The sequence below is a fragment of the Neophocaena asiaeorientalis genome, unplaced genomic scaffold (assembly GCF_003031525.2).
Source record: "Neophocaena asiaeorientalis asiaeorientalis breed wild unplaced genomic scaffold, Neophocaena_asiaeorientalis_V1.1 scaffold251, whole genome shotgun sequence".
NCBI classification, from domain to species: domain Eukaryota; kingdom Metazoa; phylum Chordata; class Mammalia; order Artiodactyla; family Phocoenidae; genus Neophocaena; species Neophocaena asiaeorientalis.
In genome coordinates, this window is record NW_020173377.1 from 2,291,441 (window position 1) to 2,312,696 (window position 21,256).

Sequence of the window (21,256 nt, forward strand, 5' to 3'; positions counted from 1 at the left end):
CAGGAGGTGGGAAAATCTTACATTATTTAAGATGAAATTTTTTAAAAATCTCAAACCCTAAGTCAGCGTTACAGTCCCCCATAAATGCACCTGGGGTGATTAACAGTGATTAGAACAGACATCCCTCCTCCGGTTGTTGGAACAGCCAGCGTGTCCACATTCTCCATAGTGTCGTAAAAGGCTGGGGCTCTGCAGTGGCTTCCTCTGGGCCTGCACTTGATCAATTCATGGGACCTGACACTTCAAAGTACCTTCTGTTCTGGTGTTCTTGATCCAGCACTAAGTGTACCCTGTTGTAAGCACACTGGGCCCCTTTTTATATGATTCAGACCTGAATTTTTATTTCCACAACACATCCTGGCTTGTTGAAAAGATGCAGTTGATTTGCAGACAGTCGTTGACCTTGCAACCAGAAGCCTCTGTGTACTGTTCTCCCCACCACCCCCTCCGATTGAGGGCTTCCTGGGGGGTATCAGGAGACAGCAGGCAGTAATTTAGCACCTACTGTGCTGAGCCCAGGAGAGGATGCAAAATGTATGCCATGTATGTACAGATTTGTAAGTCACAGTCGTAGGGATGTTGTGCCTTCAACAAGATACAAGGACCTGAAATAACAAGAATAGGGCGGAGCTGCATGACCAGGAGGGTGCAAGTGGGTGGAAGGAGGAGGCCTTGCCACGTGTCAAGCACTATGTGGGCTCACGGCTCCGGGCTGGGTGGTGGGATTAGTGGAGGGGGGGACAGAGCAGTCAGCACAGTCCTCTACCCTCATTCCATGGGGTAGACCTGCGGGCAGAGGCCCCAGATTCAGTGATCAAGACCTGAGAGACATTCGGAGTCCCCAGGATGGGAGGTATAAGTCAGGAGGATCTGAAAACATGCCATCAGGGCGTTGGCATTTGAGCTGAGTGTCAAGTGGACGTGGGCAGGTAGAGTTGGGGTGGGGAGGCCAGGGTCACAGAGGCCTCAGGAGTTGGGCAAGAACCTGGTGGTGGTTTGAGGGATGGAAAGGAGTCCGCTCAGCCTGGAGGATGCAGAGGGAGGGGAGGGAAGCCAGAGCTGGAGAGGAAAAAGGAGCCTATCAGGAGATAGGGGCTGCTCTGGGGGACAGTGGGAGCACTCGAGCATCATCCCCATCCCTGAGCGCTCCTTCCCCGTGAGACCTTCTGTGCGCTGATCCCGCAGCCCTACAGGCCACACCTCTGCCTTAGACGGCGTGCATCGCTGGCCTGTCTCCCTGTAAGCCTTCGTGTCCCTTTAGACCGAGAGCTCTGTGAGGACATCCTGCCGCGGGGCACACCCTTTGCAGTACTTGGACTGTCGAGGAGGGGCAGGGATGCTGGTTTGTTTCAAGGGCACAGCAGTGAGAAGGTGTGAAACGCCGGTCATAGTGGTCTTGATGTGGAAGAAGAGAAGGAGATGACTGGGGACCCCATACGGGGAGTAGGAGGGCCTTCTCCTCCCTCAGCTAGCGAGGGGTTGGGATTGTGACCTTGGGTGCCAGGGCAGGGTCACCAAGTGCCTCGCTCTGTCCTGCAGGTACTTGGCTTGGTTCAGTGCTGCCCAGGGCCACGGTCTGCATCGTGTGGTGTGTGTGTCGTGTGGTGTGTGTGTGTGTGTGTGTGTGTCTGTGTGGTGTGTGTGTGTGTCTGTGCGTGTGGTGTGTGTGTCTCTGTGTGGCGTGTGTGTGTCTGTGTGTGGTGTGTGTGTGTATGTGTGGGTCCATGCACCCGTGGCCTCTCTCACACATGCAGGTGCCCCCACCCCGTGTCCCTCTGCACCGGTGGACGGTATGGTCGCTTCCCTTTGGCCCTCCCGCCCCCCCCTGGTTGCCGTGGTTGCTGCGGGGCCCGGGTGTGACCCCATGTGGTCAGCGTGGCTTCTCCTTCCTACGTGCTCATAAACATCTGCCCCCGCCTGCTCTGTCCAGGGGTACTTTAGTGATGCCTGGAACACGTTTGACTCCCTCATCGTAATCGGCAGCATTGTAGACGTGGCGCTCAGCGAAGCTGACGTGAGTATGTGCCCGCCCGGGGCCACCTCCCATCCTGTCTCTGTCTGCACACCCGCCCGGCCCTGCACTGCATCACCTGGACAAGTCACAGAGCCCAGTCGTACTTGATCGAAAACCAGGAGTCTTCTAACGAGAGCTGCAGAGAAGAGGCCTTTTAGCGTAGAGCTTGATCCCCAGGCCTTTAGACACACATCACCTTTTGGAGGACTGACTGTTTTGCAGCGTTAAGCCGAGTCAGCGGTAGGCAGGGCAAGATAGGCGTCTCTAACTGTTTTTAATTTGCTGTGTCAGAAGCAATACCCGAAGTGATGTACCTGTAACATGTTTGTTTTAGGGTGATTTTTCAAGTAGCCAGGTGGCTTGATGCTAGAATGTTCCCCTTTTATAACACTGTCCTTTTCTTCTTTTTTTCCTGTTGTGCTTCCTCTCTTCTGTGGCTTCTGAATGCTTGCTCTAACAGCACTATTTCACTGATGCATGGAACACTTTTGATGCCTTAATTGTTGTTGGTAGCGTCGTTGATATTGCTATAACTGAAGTGAATGTAAGTAGCAAATTTTGTGTCCTATAACCTCGTTAAGTCTAACACAGAGGAGACCAGAAACCCTCCCCACGGATCTCTGTACACTTTAGAAATTCAAGCACACATTTACTGCAAAAGACTAAGAACATTTTGTCCTCTTCCCTCCCTCCCCCGGCCCCCCCATCCCCTTCCCCTGAATGAGAGTGGGGAAGTAAATGCAGAATTGCCATTTTGGGAGGAAAACATTATTTTTAAAGAAGACCTTATTAAAATGTTAAGGGCTAGGAGTTAACTGTGTGGGTATGTGAACATTCTCACTCAGTAGCTGGGCGACCTTGGCAGGGCCCCTGGCTGCTTCGTCCCTCAGTTTTTTGAGCTGGAAAGCAGAGTTCATAACGTGTGCCCTGGTGCCCACTGTGGGTCTGTGAAGGCACAGGAGAGAAACCCCACAGCCGTGCCCTGAGCACATGGCCACCGCTGCGGGTGTCCTCACCTGTACGCTGTGTCGTCTGCTGAGCCCTACTGGTGACGCTGGGGAACATGCCTATCCTAGCTCCCCAAATAGGGATGCAGATTGAAGGCTGCCCTGGGCCAGGGGAAGGAGGGCCTCGTGTATATTAGGAGAGGGTGTCAGCGCTCCTTTGTTGCACCCAGTTGAATCCTTTGTTGAGGAGCAGTGGTAGGTGGAGTGAACACCCCACCCAACCTTTAGGAAGCATCCTGAGAACCTTCCTCAAAATACAGAGGCTGCAGAAAGGGGAGCACCGCCTCCCACTGGCCCCTTTCAGATCTGACCCATGCCCAGACCGGGAGGGCCTGATGCAGGCAGAACTGGCCCTGCCCACCTGGTCTGTCCCCAGTTCATCAGCAGGCTTCCGTGGGTGCCCAGCTTGTGTGGAGCCCTTCGCAGGGACAGGTGGAGCATGGGGTGGGCTGCCGTGCTGTGCTGGCTTCCTGCTGCCCGGTGCCAACCCGGCCCTCCTCCCCCCTATGCCTGGCTGGGCAGGGGTTGCCACGCTCTGCCTGTCTGACACCTGCGGGCTCATATGGTGCATCCTGGTGCCCAGACAGCCTGTGCCAAATAAGAATGATGAGATCTGTGCCACCACTTTGGGGGCCAGGCTGACTGTGGAGTGTAGAGTAGCAGGACAGCGCTAGCCTGGACCTGGGCCTCAGTTCCCTCGTGGACCACTGAGATGAATGATATCTGCCCTCCCTGCTTCATAGGTACGTTGCAATGATAAAATGATAGGCATATTTGTGAAAATACTTGTTTAAACTCCCAAAGTGTTAGGGAGATACAATGGTATTATTTTAAATATAGATTTTCCTTGTAATAATAAGCGAAATGAACTGTAAGACATTACCATGTCCGTGAGGGTGTGAGTTAAGCCTCAGGGCACTCAAATTCATGCCAAGACCAGGTACTGAAATGGTATTTTACTAGACTTAGGCACATAGATCTGCCAACCCCCATAAGCCCAGACTTATATAAATTCCACGTTATGTGAAATATTCCACAAGTCAGGTATCAAATTGCCATTTATAATGTGTGAATTATGCTTGGTTATAAAATAATCTGATGCTAATGGGAGAACATAGGACCCTCCCTGGGCTGCCAGGGGCTCTCTCCTGAGTTTATGACCAGACGTCTGCCCGCTGAATGATCTCACCACGTAAAGCACTTACTAGCCTCCATCAAAGTACACTTACGTGAACAGTCTGGAACCAGACCCTTACGTAAGTCAGAGGTGGTCTATAATGGAAGTGAAAATATCATAAGTGACAATTTGAGCAGGTCTCCCTGGAGCGCTCCGTGCTTCACGTGGTGTGTAGGTGGTAGGGTCCGTGCTTAGCTTCTGGGCACCAGGATGTGGCCAGGGTTTGTTCACCAAGCAGACAGCCCAGCTCTCTAATGCCTGACTCCCCGCGCTGGTGCACCACCGACAGTACGCGCGGCTTCCTGGCTGCCTCGCCGCGTGCTGGGGCTGAGCCCACTGTGCCTTCCCTCTGGTTCAGCCCTGCCCAGCAGTGTCTCAGACACGTCCGCCTTCACCCTCCATCAGTCAGGAAAGCCACAGGTCTATAAAAGCCCACGCGAAATTTTTTAGTTAGCATTTGACTTTGGGGTTTCTGTATAATACAGGCTTTCCCTGGCATTCAGTCAGACTCGAAAACCCTACCGGTCAGCATCCTCGTACTGTTTTTCATTACGTGACCTTTCCCCTGGTCAGATGGAGCCTGAGGCCAAACCTTCCTGAGCCGGGAGCAATGCGAGTTCAAGGCCCTGGCCCAGTAGAAAACCACCTTAGGGGACCTCAGCCTTTCTGTGCTGGGCCTCAGTGAAGAGGGGATGCTCAAGGCCACCTTCTCATCTATTCAGTCCTTCATCACATCTTTATTGGGCATCTCCGACCCTCAGGCCACAGCACAAAGACAGGAGAGACTGGATGTCCTTAACCTCTGGTGACATAACTCTCTGAGTGTAGCCGGTGGTTCCTCTACATGCCCCGCCCCCATGCCGAATTCCCTGGGAAGCAGCACACATCATTTCCCTCGGTGGCCCTGTCCCCCGCACTCCCGACTCAGCTGAGCGTGAATACTCTTGGTCCATTGTTGGCTGTTTTTAGCTGCCATAAGTCATCATTTTTTGCAATGTTTAACTTGCTGTGCTGTCTCTCCCAACCTCTGTTGCTCTTTCTTTTCTGTTGCCTAATCGATTTTCATGTTGGTTTTGTTTTTAGAAAATTGTAGCGGCAAGTATATATAGACATATATACGGTGAAGTCATTGTTAAAGCAAAAGCACTCGAAAGACTGCATACTTGTCTTTCCCACCTTTGGTTTTCGCTGAGTTGCACAAGAGTGCTGTGGGTTGTGGTCATCTAAACTGTTTGCTGTGCCCTATTTCGTTGTCTCCAGCCTGGGGCCTGAGCTGGGGCCATCCTGGTCAGTCACGCTTGGCTCTGTGACACGGCAGCCTAGTCTTCAAGAATGAACGATGTGGCCTGGAAATGAGAAATTGAGCTTGCGTTTGTATTCTTCGCAAAAACATTTTGGATGGCCCTTTCTGTTGTCCTGCTTGCATGCTCACCTGGCCCTCTCCATCCTGCCGCCCCCTCCCATGACCCCTAACCCTGCCACGGTCATGGTTTGATAGCTGCCGTGGACTTGTCTTCATCACAGTTGGTCATGATGTCATCAAGCTGCTAAAATGTCAGATGAGGACTGGCAGGCTCGGTTTTGCTCCTTCTTCGATGCCTGTTTGTTCCTTGAATGGAGAAATGATCCAGCGTCATATTCTCCCTAACCTGGGAAATGGCTGTTGCTAACGTTTAGTCTTTCCGATTAGCATTATTGGCGGGGAGGCAGAACACTTGTTTAGCAGCCGTGTCTGCATTGTTATTACTTAAGAGCATGTACAAAGTCAGTAGGGAGGTCACTCCCAGGGACCTAAGAGTTGTCCCTGACCTGTCGTGTACCCGGGGTGGACCAGGTGGCCCACAGCTACACTCAGCCTCTTGTTCTAAATCCACAGTCAGGTTGTTCAGCCCTCCATGCTGTATGCTAACCCTTTTCTAGGGACCAGGTCGCTGGTTTCTGGAGACAAACTCAGCAATCCCAAATACAGAAGCCTTCCATCCCAGAGGTGTTACATACCAGGTCAGAAGTAGTCAGAGAGAGGCTCCCCAGCAAGAACTCTCCAGGACGCCTCAGGGTAACTGGTTTGCCTCCTGTCTGAATTGGAAAACTGCATCCTTTCAGCTTTTCTAGGAAGAGATGGGAATTAATGCATAAATGCAGACTGATCCCTTTGCACTTGGGCAACTCAGGGCTCATTTGCCTTCCGTAGTCGCAGGGGGTTGGCCCAGAGCCTACACGGCAAGAGCCTGCTTGGGAAGGAGCTTTCCAGACTCTGGCACATAGTTTGGCTTCCTAAGGCTGAGGGTCCATCTCCCTGTAGGGTTCCCAGATGAAGACTGTGGCGTCTCGGGAAGGAGTTACCGAGGTCATCTAGTCCAGGCCCTGGGATGACACTGGAATTCCATCTCGTGAAACATCCTTCAGCCCCTAGTGCTGTCAATGGAAAGCTCCCTGGGGAGTGAGACCTTCCCTAGTCCCGCAGCCTCTGGGGGTGTCCTGCGGTTGATCCCAGGAGTGGCAGCTTGCTCACGGTCCTTTTCCACCCTTCACCAGCTCCCTGTGTTTCTGAGCCTCCTCCACCCACCCCTTGTAAGGAAGATGGGGATGGCAGCTACTCTCTTTGCGTCCATCTGAGTACTGAAACCCCATCAACTCCAGAGGGACCCATTGCTTAGCTGTAACAGCCAGAATGGGCTTTCGCGGTGGTCGCATTCTGCGTGGCCCCTCCAGACCTAAAGGGAATGAGCTGCTGTGGGGGTGACCAGCTGAAGACATGGCCCAGCTTTACCCTGGCCTTGGGCTGCTGCTCCTGGCTCCGGCTGTATGTTGGAACCACCTGGGAAAGCTTGGGGCCACCCCAGATCAATTAAGTAAAAAGCTTTGGGGTGAGAGCCAGGCATCAGAGTTGTCAAAGGTCTCCCCAGGCCGTTCCAGTGGGTAGCCCAGGGTGAGAGCGGGCCTGCCCTTTTCATCAGGCTGGCGTTTGTAGTTCAGGCAAAGCCATCCTCGGGGTCCCTCCATTTGTAAGATATTTTAGCAACTTGTACTTTCCCCCGGTGCTGCCAGTGACACCCTCCCCTGCCCAGTCCTCCCTGCCCAGTGAGGCGTGTGGGGGGGCGTCACAGGCCGCACCGGGGGTGCACGCAGCCTGGTGTGCCATCTGCTCTGTCCCTCCTTTCTTGTGTGTTGTGCTGCCTTGTCCCTCCACAAATGCTGTCTTTTCCTCTTCTTTGTTTTTTTGAGCGAAAGGCTACCCATGGTTTCGAGTTCATAGGCCAAGATTTGTCATACTTCAAAGATAGCAGTTGAAAAAGAGATGTGCCCTTCAAAAGCCAGTTTGGCTACTAACTTTCTCATGTCACAGGGGGAGTGTAAAAGGTCTGTCAGGCTTGGCGTGGGCTAGGGAGGGGCCAGCAGAAGAGGCTTGGGCCAGGTCATGGCCAGAAAGAGTGTCTTCCCCGACCACCCAGCCTCCTTATTCTCTTGCAAGTCCAACACACAAGTTATGGACATGGCAGAAATATACTATAGAGTGTTCTGTCTTATGCACACTCTGGTCCCCTTGAGCGTAGGCAAGTACACACACACACACACACACACACACACACACACAGACACCCCCTCACACTCCAGCTGTATGGGTCAGACTGGAGCCTCCTGCACACAGCCCTTAGGCAGTTGGTGTGGGCAAGCATGAAAACTTGGGAAAACAAATACCTTCATTTGCTAAAGTCATGAGTTAAAAACCATCATCTGTCCTTTTAAGGAGATGTGATCCCTTTTGAGATGAGATGATAGAAGGGATGTAAAAAGAGTGACCAGGCTTTGACCAACCCATTGCAGAGGTCACGTTCCGAGCATCCCAGGCAAAGCAGGGACTCCTTTTTAACCCCCTCAGAACCCGTTAGTCTTGGCTTAGTAATCTCGTTGAATTTCAGTTGTGATGTGCTGTGCCCAGACTCCTTCTATTTTATGAATTTTATAGCGTTTTAGGTTTGATCTCAGGAGGCAGCCATTGACGAGAGTGAGACTCCAGAACGGAGTTTTTCCTTTCCCTGTATCTCGCGGGAGGAGAGCCCATCAGATTAGGGTGTGCATCCATGCGCACACACACAACCCTTAGCTGTACAGACCCACTGTGCGGAGAGGCTCCCTAGGGCCCTGGAGAGCACCCAGGAGTTCTGGGCCCCCAGTCAGAAGAGCCTCCTTCCTTTGTTGGCTTCTGGGTCGACCAGCTGCTTCAGCAGAGGTGACCCCGCTGAAGGGGAAAAAAAAAAAAAGGCCGTCACTTCCTGACTCTTGTTCAGCCTTTACTGCTTAATTTAAAGATGGCTCCTGATACAACCTCTTTGCATTCTCATAAACACTTATTGAACCTCTAATGAGTGCCAGACACCATGCTGGGCACTGAGTGGAGTGAGGCAAGGTCCCTGCCCCCTGGGGGCTCACAGACTGAGTGGGGAGGCCGGTGACCACAGGGCGACGAGGGCTGGGATTCTGCACCTGGGGCCCAAGTGACAGGAGCCCAGCCAGACCTCGGGTGAGACAGCACTGCGGAAGCTCAGGGAACGCTGGTGCTAAGCTGCTTCTTCCCAAGAGTCACCCAGAGCTGAGCCTTCTTGGTGGGGCAGTGAAGGCTTCTGGAGGGAAACCAGCCCCTCTCCTGCTTGCCCTGACTCAGTCTGCCCAGCTCCTCGGCAGCCCCGCCAGTGAGGGCCCAGCTGCGCGGCCCCAGGAGTAGAGTGGGGCAGGGGAGGTCTGTGGAGCGCAGGCAGCTGCCACTCTGCCCTGCTTGGTGGAGTCACCCTGTTCCTCAGGGTTAGGAATGGCCTGCCTCAGAGCAGTTAGGTCCTCAGACCCACAACCCTGACTAAAACAAGAGAACCAGTCTTCCCGTGAGAAGCAGAATCCCACCCTGCATTTCTGTGCTTGGGGACAACTGAGGTCTTGCAGCGTTGTCTTTTACTAGGTGTCTTTCAGTCTTGAAACATCACGTCCTGGGGTGTGAATTAGAAAGTCGTAGTGTCTGAGCCTGCATCAGTGGCTGCCCACCCTCAAGTCCAGTTGCAAGCAGTTCCTGTGGCATTTCCTCAGGGAGGGAGCAGATGTGTTATCCTCAGACATGAAGCACAGATTTTTTTTTTTTTTTAAATGGGGGGACACCCTCCTGAACCCTTGCTTCCTTCCAAGTTCATTAATACATGTTCAATCTTTGATTTCTTAAAGCCAACTGAAAGTGAAAATGTCCCTGTCCCAACTGCTACACCTGGGGTAAGACCAGTGACTAGTCTCCAGGGGCTGGGCCTTTTCCTTCAGTTTATTTGGCCATGTCGAGTTTTCCACTAGTTGTTCTGTATTCTCCATGATTGTCCTTTCAGAACAGTGTCTGCAGTGGTTTGCATTCATCATCAGTGTCCAGTACTCTTGACCAGACCAGTGTCCTCCTCTTAACACACTAGACCACGTGGACATGCATGTGCTGTGTGGACCCAGGGTTTCCCAAGCCCTGTGTTGTTAGCATGTAACTTTTCCTTTCATATCATGCTTTTTGAGGTGAAAAGGCCCTAGAAACACATCTTTAATTCTTACCTCTGCACCTCTGTTTGCATCTGCTGCTGTTTTTATGAAAGTGTTGCATGTTCTACTTTCCATTGGGTTTGACCTCTCCATGATAACCCTTCAGAACTCTGAAGAGAGCAATAGAATCTCCATCACCTTTTTCCGTCTTTTCCGAGTGATGCGATTGGTGAAGCTTCTCAGCAGGGGGGAAGGCATCCGGACACTGCTGTGGACTTTTATTAAGTCCTTCCAGGTAAGAGCCATGCCAAGGGCTTCTTTGTCTTTGAAGATCATATGTAAGTCAGTGGTTGTCCCCTGTTGTGGAGAATCCGGACTCCTTTCTGCAGGACCGCTGTGATCACCTAGGTCCAGAGAGGACCTGGAATGCTGAGGAGACGGGCCCAGCCTTGCTTGGATAAATCGAATAGGATTACTTGCTTAAGGAAGCAGAAGAGAAAGCAGTAACACCTGCAGCTGAGAAATCTGCAGCATTTCTGAGATGGATAGATGTACGGGGCTCCCCGCACCTCAGTCCTGCCCAGGATGCCCGGGATGAATGGTGATGTCTGAGAGAGGGAGGGTCCCAGCCGACCCCTGGAAGCCTCATAAGGCTGCGGCAGTCCTGTCCGTTGGCTAATCTAGATACAAATCAGAGACTACTTGGCCTTGGCCAGCACACCATCCCCCGTCCTGGGTTATCCAGTGCCTGGGAGGATTACAGAGTGAAGGGCACCTAAGTATAAGCCAGGTTCCCTTTGTCATCTATGGCTTTCCAGCCTGGTGCAGCCTGGTTCTTGACTGTTCCAAACAGAACCCAGCTTCTCCTGTGCCTTCCAGCACCCCACCCTAGATGTTCTGGTCTTCTGGACTTACTCCGCTGGGGAGGGGGGCACAGATTCTTATTAAGAGGTGCACTGCATGGGGGACTTTGTAGATGTGCACGAACTTTAGAAAATGAGTCATGGATCTTCGTTTCTTTATCCTTTGACTTTTTAATTCAAAAGTAGTAAATGCTCACATTAACAAATTAAGTTATTCGAAGATACACAAAGAACAACCCCATCGGCTCTGAGGAAACTGGTGTTAATATCCCAGGAAACATTTTTCCACAGTGGGTAGAATTTTAACAGGTAAAGAGGAAAACGGTTGGCATCTGGGGAAGGAGGTAGATCCAGAAACTCAAAGAAGGAAAATCGCAAGTCCTGTTGGGGAAAAAGAGACTATAGGAGGAGCCGGGATGCAGCTCTGAGAGAGGCAGGGCAGGTGGGGGGCCTCGAGCAGGTGAGCCTTGGTCCTGGAAAGGGATTAAATCCTAGACGGTTGTTATTAATACAAAGTACCAACATTTGTGAATGAACTGCTATAAAAATAGAATGATTCGTGCAAATGTCATTGTTACATTAAACTTTTTTAAAAAAAGTTTTGGTCACTATAAGATGAATTCATGTCACAGAGACATGACCATACATGACCATTCATGTCCATAAAAATTGAGAAACTATGCCAACAGAATTCTTAAACATTTGCTCATCTAGGGAGAAAACGCATACTGCTATGGCAAGGACAGCCTGAAACTAACCCTGTGGGACTCTGTTAACCAGTCCAGTTGTCAGGATGGTGCTACTGCACTGGGCCAAGCTGGCAGTCACAGATCCAGAGCTGGCACAAGTCGGAAGGTTTTTTAGCCACTGGCTTTCTGGTGACCTTTCTCAGATAGGAGAGCAGCGGAGGCTTTATGCATGTGAGCTTGGCCTTAAGTTTAACAATATGGGCACTCCTTGGAGGTGTGCCAAGCACACAGACATCTTCTGTCACCTGAGATGAGGGAGACAGCAGTTGAGGAGCCTTGGATTAAAAGACCAGTGGTGGGCTTCCCTGGTGGCGCAATGGTTGGAATCCGCCTGCCATTGCAGGGGATGCAGGTTCGAGTCCTGGTCCAGGAAGACCCCGCATGCCATGGAGCAACTAGGGGCCCTTGTGCCACAGCTGCTGTGCCTGTGTTCTAGAGCCACTGAGGCCCGCACACTTGGAGCCCGTGCTCCGCAACAAGAGAAGCCACCGCAATGAGAAGCCAGTGCACCGCAACAAAGAGGAGCCCCTGCTCGCCGCAACTAGAGAAAGCCCGCGCGCAGCGACGAAGACCCAACACAGCCAAAAATTGAATAAATTAAAAAAAAAAAAACAGTGGTCTGACCCAACACATGTGCTTATATTTGATGTTCCTAAGGAGAGCCCAGGCTTGGTGACCACACAGCTAGCTCCTTTTCTTCCCTGGCCCAGCCCCCATCTCCGTGGTTCTTTCGGAAAGAGTGCATTTTAAGAAAGGTGTCATGCTTTCTACAGCCACAGCCAGAAAGTGGTTCTTCCCCTCTGACCCAATAATTCCACTCCTAAGGCTTCACCCTAAGGAAGTACTTAAGCAGATGCAAGGTGATTTTGCATAAAGATGTTCCTCTGCGAAAGAGCCCCTTGCCCCCACCCCAAACACGCCCACAAAGAAAGCAGAAGCGATGGAATTGCCTAGCACGTTGGAATTGTTTCATCAATTACAGTCGTTTCTGAGAGCGACACTGTTTAGGATTAGGACGCGCTGTTAACAACTGTGGAAAGCACGTCGTGCCTGCAGCTTCGTAACCCGAGGTGTGCATGGGCTGCTGTCCTCAGGGCCGAAGCCGGGCTGCCGGGCTGGGGTTTAAAAAGCTCTTCCTCACTGTTGATGTCCTTACAATATAACATGGAAAAGAATAGAGCGTGTGCCCCATGCGGGCCTTCAGTCTGCCCCCAAGCCATCCAGGGGGACAGGATGCTCGCGCTGAGGCAAGCACTGCTTCTCTTCCAGGCGCTCCCGTATGTCGCCCTTCTCATCGCCATGCTGTTCTTCATCTACGCGGTGATCGGCATGCAGGTACGCTCCAGCACCTCTCCCCCGGGTCCCCTTTGCTACGTCCCCCCAGATCTCTGGCAGTCTGTACCTTGGCCAGGTGGACTGGACAGACAGGTCATGAGTTTTCAGCCGGACGCCTTGGCTGCTGCAGAGCTATAAAGATGAAAAAGACGTGGCCCTGCAGGAGAGAGCCTGTGCCAGCGAGAGCCGGGCTCAGGAGTATGTCAGAGGAAGCTGGGTTTAGGGCACTCCCCACCCCCAATCTGTGTCTGAGGGGAGCCAACTGATCGAGAAAACCCATCGTTGATTGTAGCAACAGCAAACGCTGTACTGAAAAAAGCCATAGTTGTCCTGTTTTCTGCATCAAAGTTGCTAAGAAGATACGAGTGATACAAAAGTCTGTTTATCATCTGAAAGCATTACAAACTATTTCTAGATGCTGGGGCTGAACTGGAGCCATTATCTTGCCTCAGAAGCACCCCTCTAAAAAGAAGCGTGAAACCAGGCTCTTCTGTGGCCTGGTCCTGGCTGAGGGGCTGTGGGACGCTCCCCAGCTCCTCCTGAGGTGGGGAAGCGGGCATAGGAGCTTCCCTAACAGCTGAGCCCTAACGCAAAGTGGGCGGGTAGGGGGCAGAGCCCCCTGGAGGAGAGGGAGGTGGAGGACCCTGTGGCCCTGGACCTCCCCGGGGTCCCTCTGCCACGCTCTCTGCTGGTTCAGGTGCAGCCTTTCAGGTAAGGGAGGGCTGTGAGTGAAAAAGAGGTGAAGTATTCCCGCAGCAGAGAAATGGTGGTACGTGCTTTTTTATTCTGAAGGCAGAGAAGCATTTGCAAGTGACTAGGACTTTTACCAGGGGTTTTGAACAAAGAGGCAGTGTGCTTGAGCCCCTGTAATTTAGCAGCTTGTGACGCCATGGGCCCCAAAGGGTCTTTTATGCCGTAACGTCCTCATATAAAGCTTAAGTGGTCGCAGAGAACTGGAAACCGCATCTCGCACACCACCCCAGTGTTCACTCAAGAGTCTCTGCCGGCCATGAGGGTCTTCGAAAATGTCAGTCTGCTTCTGTATTCCCCACGAGTGAAGAATTTACTAACTTCTCCTGGCCCTTAAGGCAAAGCCAACCCTCCTTCCCATGGCCCACCGGCCCCCCATCCAGGCTTGTCTGCAGCCTGGTCCTTGGGCTGTTCGTCCCACTCACGTTCTTTCCATTTCCTGGAGCACCCAGGCCACGTCGCCTCTGCTCCTTTGCAGGTCGTGCTCCCTCTGCCTGGAGCATTCTTCACCCTCCTTGTCACCTGACTGGCTTCTCCTTCCCCTTCAGTTCTGGGCCTTAACCTCACTCTCCCTGGAGGCCTTCCCTGACCCCAGCCCCAGCCTCAGGGATCCTGTGAGCCTATTCTGTGCTTCCCCGTCGGGCTGGACCAGCCCAGCTCCCATCTGAAGAGGCTGCCGGTCTGGTTACTTTTCGCATCCCTTCCCCAGGCTAGGAACTCCTTGAGCTGAGAATGTACCCAGCGGTTAGCACCGAGCCCAGCATATCTCAGTGGGATGAATAAAGTTCCAGGGACTCTGGGTATTGACCGAACTTGAGTTCTAAATTCACATATGGAGGGGTGTGCCTTTTTCTTTCTTTTTTTTTTTTCAGTATGACAAAATTTTTTTTTTTTTTTTTCAGTATGACAAAATTTTTTTTTTTTTTTTTCAGTATGACAAAATCTTTTCTTTTTTTTCCCCTAATAATTTCTCTCTCTAGATGTTTGGGAAAGTTGCCATGAGAGATAACAACCAGATCAACAGGAACAACAATTTCCAGACCTTTCCCCAAGCAGTACTGCTGCTCTTCAGGTGACTGAGTCCAGCCCGGAGCAAGTCTCTCTGGTTCTGGGCTCCAGAGCAGCAGAGGACCCGGGTTCTTAAAGCAGTTGGTCATGGTGGCCTTTTGTATTTGTTCGTTTTGTACTATTAAACAGACACGGTAGCATTTTAGTCACAGAGGAATTTTGCAGGCTTTTGGTCATTCCCATTGTGATTGGCTTAAGGTTTTCCACTTGGGAGTGAGTAGGTCTCCTGAGCCGCCGGGAAGGTATGGGGTGTATGCTTACACATGGGCGCGTGTGCTCAAACAACCGGGAAAATGAAAATTTAGCACGAATGTAGAGGCCTTTTGCACAGTCAGTGGGGAGCATCCTGAGATGGGCAGTTTCAAACTTTATGGAATTGTTTTTAACTCCATTTAATAGCTTTGTAAACAAAGCGCCTTAAAGTGAGAGAACTTTCTAGAAACCATGCAAGCAAGTCCTAATGACTGGAGAGCAAGTTCTTTGTAAGTTAGTTTCCAGTTCTTTGCTTTCAACAGAATCAAATGGGGATCTAATCAAGTTGTCAGATGTTAGGTCATTAAAAATAATAATCGTTTAAAAATTGTAACGTAAGTGTTAAAAGGAGAGAAGACCACAAAACAAACATCCCTTTATACAAAAAGAATTGACGTGCTTTTATCAAGTGACTGATATAAATCAAAGGGAGTTGCAACAGGGCCTCCCTTATTGATGTAAGTTGCATTTGAAAATAAGTAGGAATTTTCACTAAATCAAACTGGCTTTCCCCCCAAAGTACTTAGGTTTTGGTCTAATTAAAAAAAAATTTTTTTCTTAAAATTTCTTAAAGATCTAAGCCTCAAATGCCTTTTTTGTTTCTTTGCTTAATCTAAAAAAGGTGTGCGACGGGGGAGGCCTGGCAGGAAATCATGCTGGCCTGCCTCCCGGGAAAGCTCTGTGACCCCGAGTCCGATTACAACCCCGGGGAGGAGTACACCTGCGGGAGCAACTTTGCCATTGTCTATTTCATCAGTTTTTACATGCTCTGCGCATTTCTGGTAAGTGATCAGAATAGCCACCCTACCACCAGTGGACACATGTTCATGTAGCATTTGGGATTCAGACCAATGACGTTGCCCCGTCAAATAGCTGTGGGTTTTTTATGCTGACGAGCAGTCTAGACTCCACTGGGCCGTCGAGGTTTTGCTGAGCGAGGCCTGTGTTACTGGCACCTTTGGTGTGAGCAGGGGTTGGGTGCTCGCTAACAGGCTTCACCATCCCAGCCTCTTAGGGCTGCTGGTTCCTTTATAATGAAGAACCTCAAAGCCACTGCACACAGTAGTGACTTACGAGAGTGAGTTATTCGGCAAATTATAACACTGCAGTGTGTTTCAAAAGGCCAGACGGTACATTCCCCCCTGCCCTCCCCCGGGCCTATACCCAAACCATTTTGGAAAGCTAGAAGTCTGCCTTTTTCTTAAACGTTCTCCAGAATGAAAGATTTTCAGCCTCTCTAGGAGAAATGGGCCAAACGTCTTGTGACCCTTATAATTAGGAAGCACTCACTAGGGTTGAACCCAGCTCATCCCACTACAGCTGAAACTCCCTCTTGATCGGCTTTTACAGATCATCAACCTGTTTGTGGCTGTCATCATGGACAATTTCGATTATCTGACCCGGGACTGGTCTATACTGGGGCCTCACCATTTAGACGAATTCAAAAGAATATGGTCCGAATATGACCCCGAGGCAAAGTAGGTTGAAGAGAATTCCATCTGGCTTGTGGGGGCTGTTTCTGCATGTTGGGTGTGCTTTCCTGTGGAAGGTGGGATGGACCGACAGCCCCGGCCTGCTGGTGCTGCCCTGCGCCTCATGCCGTACTTTGTCCCCAGGGGAAGAATCAAGCACCTGGACGTGGTCACTCTGCTCCGCCGCATCCAGCCCCCCCTGGGGTTCGGGAAATTGTGTCCACACAGGGTAGCCTGCAAGGTAAGTGTCCTGTCGGCGTCCCTGACGGCCTCTCTTGCAGGAACTCCCTGCTTTAGTCAACAGACCCTTACTAAGTGATGTCCTGTGGAGCCTGCTGTCAGGCACTGGAGATGCCGAGGTGAGTGACATGTGGTTGCTGTCCTTGAGGAGTCCTCAGCTGTGTAACTCTTAGGTCACCCTGTCAGCCAATAAGAATAGGAAGGGAAGTGCGTAATTTGTCACTGGGTAGAAGGAGGGGATGGCGACATTTGCATCAGGTCCAGCAGGAGAGAAGTAGGAGTTTGTCACGGGGGAAGGGCATCGCAGAAAGGGAGCCCAGGGAGCCCAGACGTGGAGGCAAGAGAATGGAGAGTCGGTGTGGCTGGAACGCAAGAGGAGGTGGCAGAAGGCCTCAGGCCCAAGCTGAGTGTAGCTGCGAGGAGCCTTCTGTGCTATGCTGAGTCCCACGGAAGAAACAGGAGGAGACGTCCATTCTAGAAAGTTGACTCTTGGCAATGGAGAAGTGAACTAGGGACAGGAGAACACCCAGGAGAGCTGTTGCATTATCTCACTGTGAAGTACCGAGAGCCAGAGGGAAGTGGGCCTGGAGAGGAGGGGATGGCTTAGGGATCTACTTCGGGAGTAGAGTGGAGAGGACTTGGTGGCCTGGACGTTTCCTAACTTGTGTGATGGCGCACACAGTGACGTGCCCCTCGTGTGCATCGGCGGTGGCGTCTCGGGGATGGATTCAGACAGATCTCCTGCTGAAACCGCACTCCTCCTCGGACGGGACTCAAACCCGTCCGCGCCTCAGATTGAGACTTGAACCCACAACTCCTGACTTAGGAGGGGACTTGAACCCACTGTCTCTTAGTTAAAACCACTCACCTGGTGTCAGGACTTACTGAAACTCGGGCTCTTTCGTCTCGATGCAGAAAGATTTCAGCGTGAGGCCGGCAAAGAGTGAGTTTCTTAGCATAGGATGCTTGTGAGAGATACAAGCGGGCAGGCAAGGGAGCGCAGCCCCGAGAACGAAGAGGGCTACATTTTTATAATCAGAGAAAAATGGGGTAGGGGAGAAGATCACCTTCTTCCTCATTTTTGGCTAGACATCAAGGCTTGTATCCTTAGTTCCTCTTTTAACCCTTGGTGGTCTAACCAGGACTGTCATGGCACTCTTTACATGATATGTATATTAGCAAAAGGGTGGTAACGTATACTAAAGCATGGTAGTTCATCTCAGGTTTTGGTATAATGTCGCCTTTCACCTAGTTTCTTTCCCCTCTCATCTATATTCCTGTCTTGGCTACACACAGGAATGTAACTCTTCAAGGACCATTAATTCCCTGACTTCATATAACAAGATTCAGATCTCATATCTATTGTCTTGTACTTTAACTACATATGTAGATTGTTGCTTGGTTACTGGATTCTTTTCTTGAGTTGTCTCCCACTGTTTGAACAGTCTCCCAAAGTCCCTTAGAATTCCCTTTCTGACTTTAATCCCCTAGTGGGATTTCTTTTTTTATTAATTTATTTGGTTACGTCGGGTCTTCATTGTGGCATGTGGGATCTCTCGCTGTGGTGTGTGGGCTCTTCGTTGCAGCGTGTGGGCTTCTCTAGTTGTGGCACGTGGGCTCAGTAGTTGCGGTGCACAGGCTCCAGAACGCATGGGCTCAGTAGTTGCAGCGCACGGGCTTAGTTGGCCCGTTGCATGTGGGATCTTGGTTCCCTGACCAGGGATCAAACCCACATCCCCTGCATTGGAAAGCAGATTCGTAACCACTGGACCACCAGGGAAGGCCCCCTGTAGTGGGATTTTTAAGCTATCTATTTAATTATCCTACTCTATCCCTGTCACCATCTTACCCCATTCCTGAAGTTTTCACATCAGACCATGCTCTCTGCGAGCTCTCATTGAGATTTGTCTTCCTTTCATAGAACTCGCATTGAACCACCTTGAGTCAGCTGTAGCAATAGAAAAGGATCCCCCTTTTTAAAGGAGAAATGCAAGATTTGCCTGTTGAAACTCTGCCCTATAGAAATCCAGCCAGTCTGTGCAACAACTGGTCCCCTCTTTCCATAGATATGAGGGGATTCGGGGTCGGGGGTTCACCCTACCCCCAAAGGGATGCTGGGCTAGCTATAGACAGAACCCACAGTGAAGAGTGGAGTCTACAGTGTATTTCAGGCTTTCAGAGAAATCCGAGCCAAAACTCATTGTCCCCTGGGCTGGAAGTCCAGTTGGCAAGTCCTTGGGGTCCTCGCCGAGTCTTTGCTTCTCCTCATCCTGGACTCTGGATGTAGGCAGAGAATAAGCCACAGATGTTGACTTTTTTCCCGTAAATTTCCCAGTATCAGCCTCTTTTCTGTTTCCAAGAACAAGATGGGTTCTGGCTCATGGCTGCTATTTTGTGTTTGCATTTCCAGACCCTTTTATGTAAAGGATCTACGTGTCCTTCAGGCACAAAGTAGTCCATTTTGCTGATTCAGGAACTTGCCAGGAAAAGCAAGTGACTGTGCAGGCTCTCCTAGGACTAGGAATTTAGGTGGGATGAATCATGTGTACACAAGACTCCAGTCCATTAATAAGGAGGAGGAAAAGTGTTTTAAAATCTTTCTCTTGGGACACCTTGTCAGCCAAAAGTAAGAAACTTGAAACTGTTAGAAGTTCTAAGTACCACTTATTTAGCACTTACCACGTGCCAGGCACCTGGCTGGAGTCTTAAGTGTCTGTGAGCTCCTTTAACCCTTGCACAGCCCTTTGCTGTGGGCATGGCATCTGCAGTAACTGGGGCCACAGACAGTTTCACTCACCCAGGTCCTCTCCAACTCTCAGTGGTGGTGTTACAGGGGCGAAGAGAAAAGAGAAGCAGGATGTGGGGATCCAGCTCTGAAAGACCAAACACTGGACTCGTAGAACCGCATGGACTTGTACAAAACACTCCACAGTGGTCTCACCAGGGCAGGGTCCTTGAAGGACACTCCCTGCGGTAGGAAAAGTAATCGACCCTGTTGGTTGAGGACCTTTGTCCCTGGCTCTGTGCCTGGCTCATCATACCTGGTACATCACTTTAACCCCAAACAGCCTTAAGGATGTGCCCATAATGGAAGCCTGACCCCAAGACACAGGGAGAGCCAGTTAATGAGAAAGGGGGAGGAATGCATGGACAGTAGGGAGTCTAAAAAACAAACACAATGCATCTTCTGAGTGCCCGCGTTTGCGCTTCATGACTCGAGCTTTGATCTTTGTCAGCTCGGATCTCCTCAGATAGTAGATGCCCCCCACAAATGGCTGTTGAGTTGAATCGAGGGTTGATTAGAAAGGAGATGAGGGATAAACAGAGAACAAACGAGGAAAAGGGCTGCAGCTGTCATCATCCGTTTGCGTTCTATTAAGGGACTTTTCTTTCTGTTTACAGAGACTAGTTGCCATGAACATGCCGCTCAACAGTGATGGGACAGTCATGTTTAATGCAACTCTGTTTGCTTTGGTCCGAACGGCTCTTAAAATCAAGACGGAAGGTGAGCCCTCCCCGGAAGCAGGACAGGTGGGAGAAGAGGAAGGGGAGGCCGTATCCCACCTTGATTCCCATCTGGGCCTCTTCTTGTCAAAGGCGGGGCAGGGAGGGGACACCCCCCTGCCCAGGGGATGGGGCGGTATGTGAAATGAGAACATCTGTGCTGGCCCCACTGGCTGGACCTGCTTCCCTCAACCCTTCTCCCCTCAACCCTTCTCCCCTCCCTCCGTGCTTCACCTTATCTTGGAATGTTGAGAGGTGAGTCGGGCCACCAGCAGCCCCGGTGAGAACAGAGAGGCATTGCTGGGCAAAAGAAACAAGGCTTGTTCCCCCACTCCTTGCTTTTTGAATTCAGGGAACCTAGAACAAGCTAATGAAGAACTCCGAGCTGTGATCAAGAAAATCTGGAAGAAAACCAGCATGAAACTACTTGACCAAGTTGTCCCTCCAGCTGGTGGTCAGTGCAATTTTTTTCCTAAGTAGTTCTTGACCAGCACATTGGTTTCAATGCTAGTCTCTAGGAAGCCCAGCGTGTTTGCAGAATGCTTAAGGTACCAGCCAGAGCATTGAGGCCAACAGCTAAAGGCCCTTCAGCCATTGGTGTAATGATTTGGGGTAACGTGAAGACCACTGCAGACAAAGGAGAGGCTTCAGTGAGAAGGATATCAAGACCCACATGGTTGAAGCCGGGATTCTCTTGTGGGTGGAGGGATTAATATTAGGAGAACAGGCTTGCTGCCTCAAAACCAAAAGCCTGTATTTTTTTTTTTTGCCCAAAATGAAGTGTTTAAAACTAGTTTTCCTATAGCCTTCAACATACTGCTGAAAACTTCTCACACAAAAAAAAAAGGTTTCAGAAAATGGTGTTTTTGAAATGTTCTTAAGACTGGATCTGCTACCATAATTACCAAAAACATCCCTTTGTTTAGAATTTAGAGACGGAACTAACAGGCATGCTTATTTCCTTTTGCTATCATAAAATAACTGACTAAACTTTTCTCAGATTTTTATATATATATAATACAGATACTGTATTTCCATTTTTGTCTAAGTATACATGGACTTACAAGTGGAGATGATTGTGTTTTGACTTTTATTTTCGAGTTTTAAAGGTGCAGGATCCGTTTGCTCGGTGCCAACATGCCTGCACTTTACCCCCTAGCCCTGGGCACGTAGGAGTGTTTGGTGTATTTTGTAACCAACTGAGATCTTACAGTGTCCCTGCTCCTGCGGCCGCCAGACTGGGCTGGCTCAGGTCCAGAAGCTGAGCCAGGACGGTGGCCTCTCCTTTTGAGAAGGTGACAACCTCTGGCTCTCGGGGGCAGAGAG

At 50.7% G+C, this 21,256-nt stretch overlaps 1 protein-coding gene across 4 annotated transcripts in view; it reads left to right on the plus strand.

Moving 5' to 3' along the window:
• The window catches only part of CACNA1D (calcium voltage-gated channel subunit alpha1 D), a 316,740-nt gene that overhangs the window by 263,713 nt on the left and 31,771 nt on the right, over positions 1-21,256 (plus strand). For 2 of the 4 annotated variants that reach the window (XM_024746347.1, XM_024746346.1), the window contains 10 exons: positions 1,931-2,014; positions 9,407-9,451; positions 9,864-9,992; positions 12,579-12,644; positions 14,375-14,466; positions 15,337-15,496; positions 16,065-16,192; positions 16,331-16,427; positions 19,829-19,931; positions 20,283-20,384. In XM_024746347.1, coding sequence (XP_024602115.1) covers positions 1,931-2,014; positions 9,407-9,451; positions 9,864-9,992; positions 12,579-12,644; positions 14,375-14,466; positions 15,337-15,496; positions 16,065-16,192; positions 16,331-16,427; positions 19,829-19,931; positions 20,283-20,384 — 1,006 coding nt within the window. The remainder of the gene's footprint in view (positions 1-1,930; positions 2,015-9,406; positions 9,452-9,863; positions 9,993-12,578; positions 12,645-14,374; positions 14,467-15,336; positions 15,497-16,064; positions 16,193-16,330; positions 16,428-19,828; positions 19,932-20,282; positions 20,385-21,256) is intronic. The other 2 variants (XM_024746350.1, XM_024746348.1) reach the window with 1 other exon arrangement.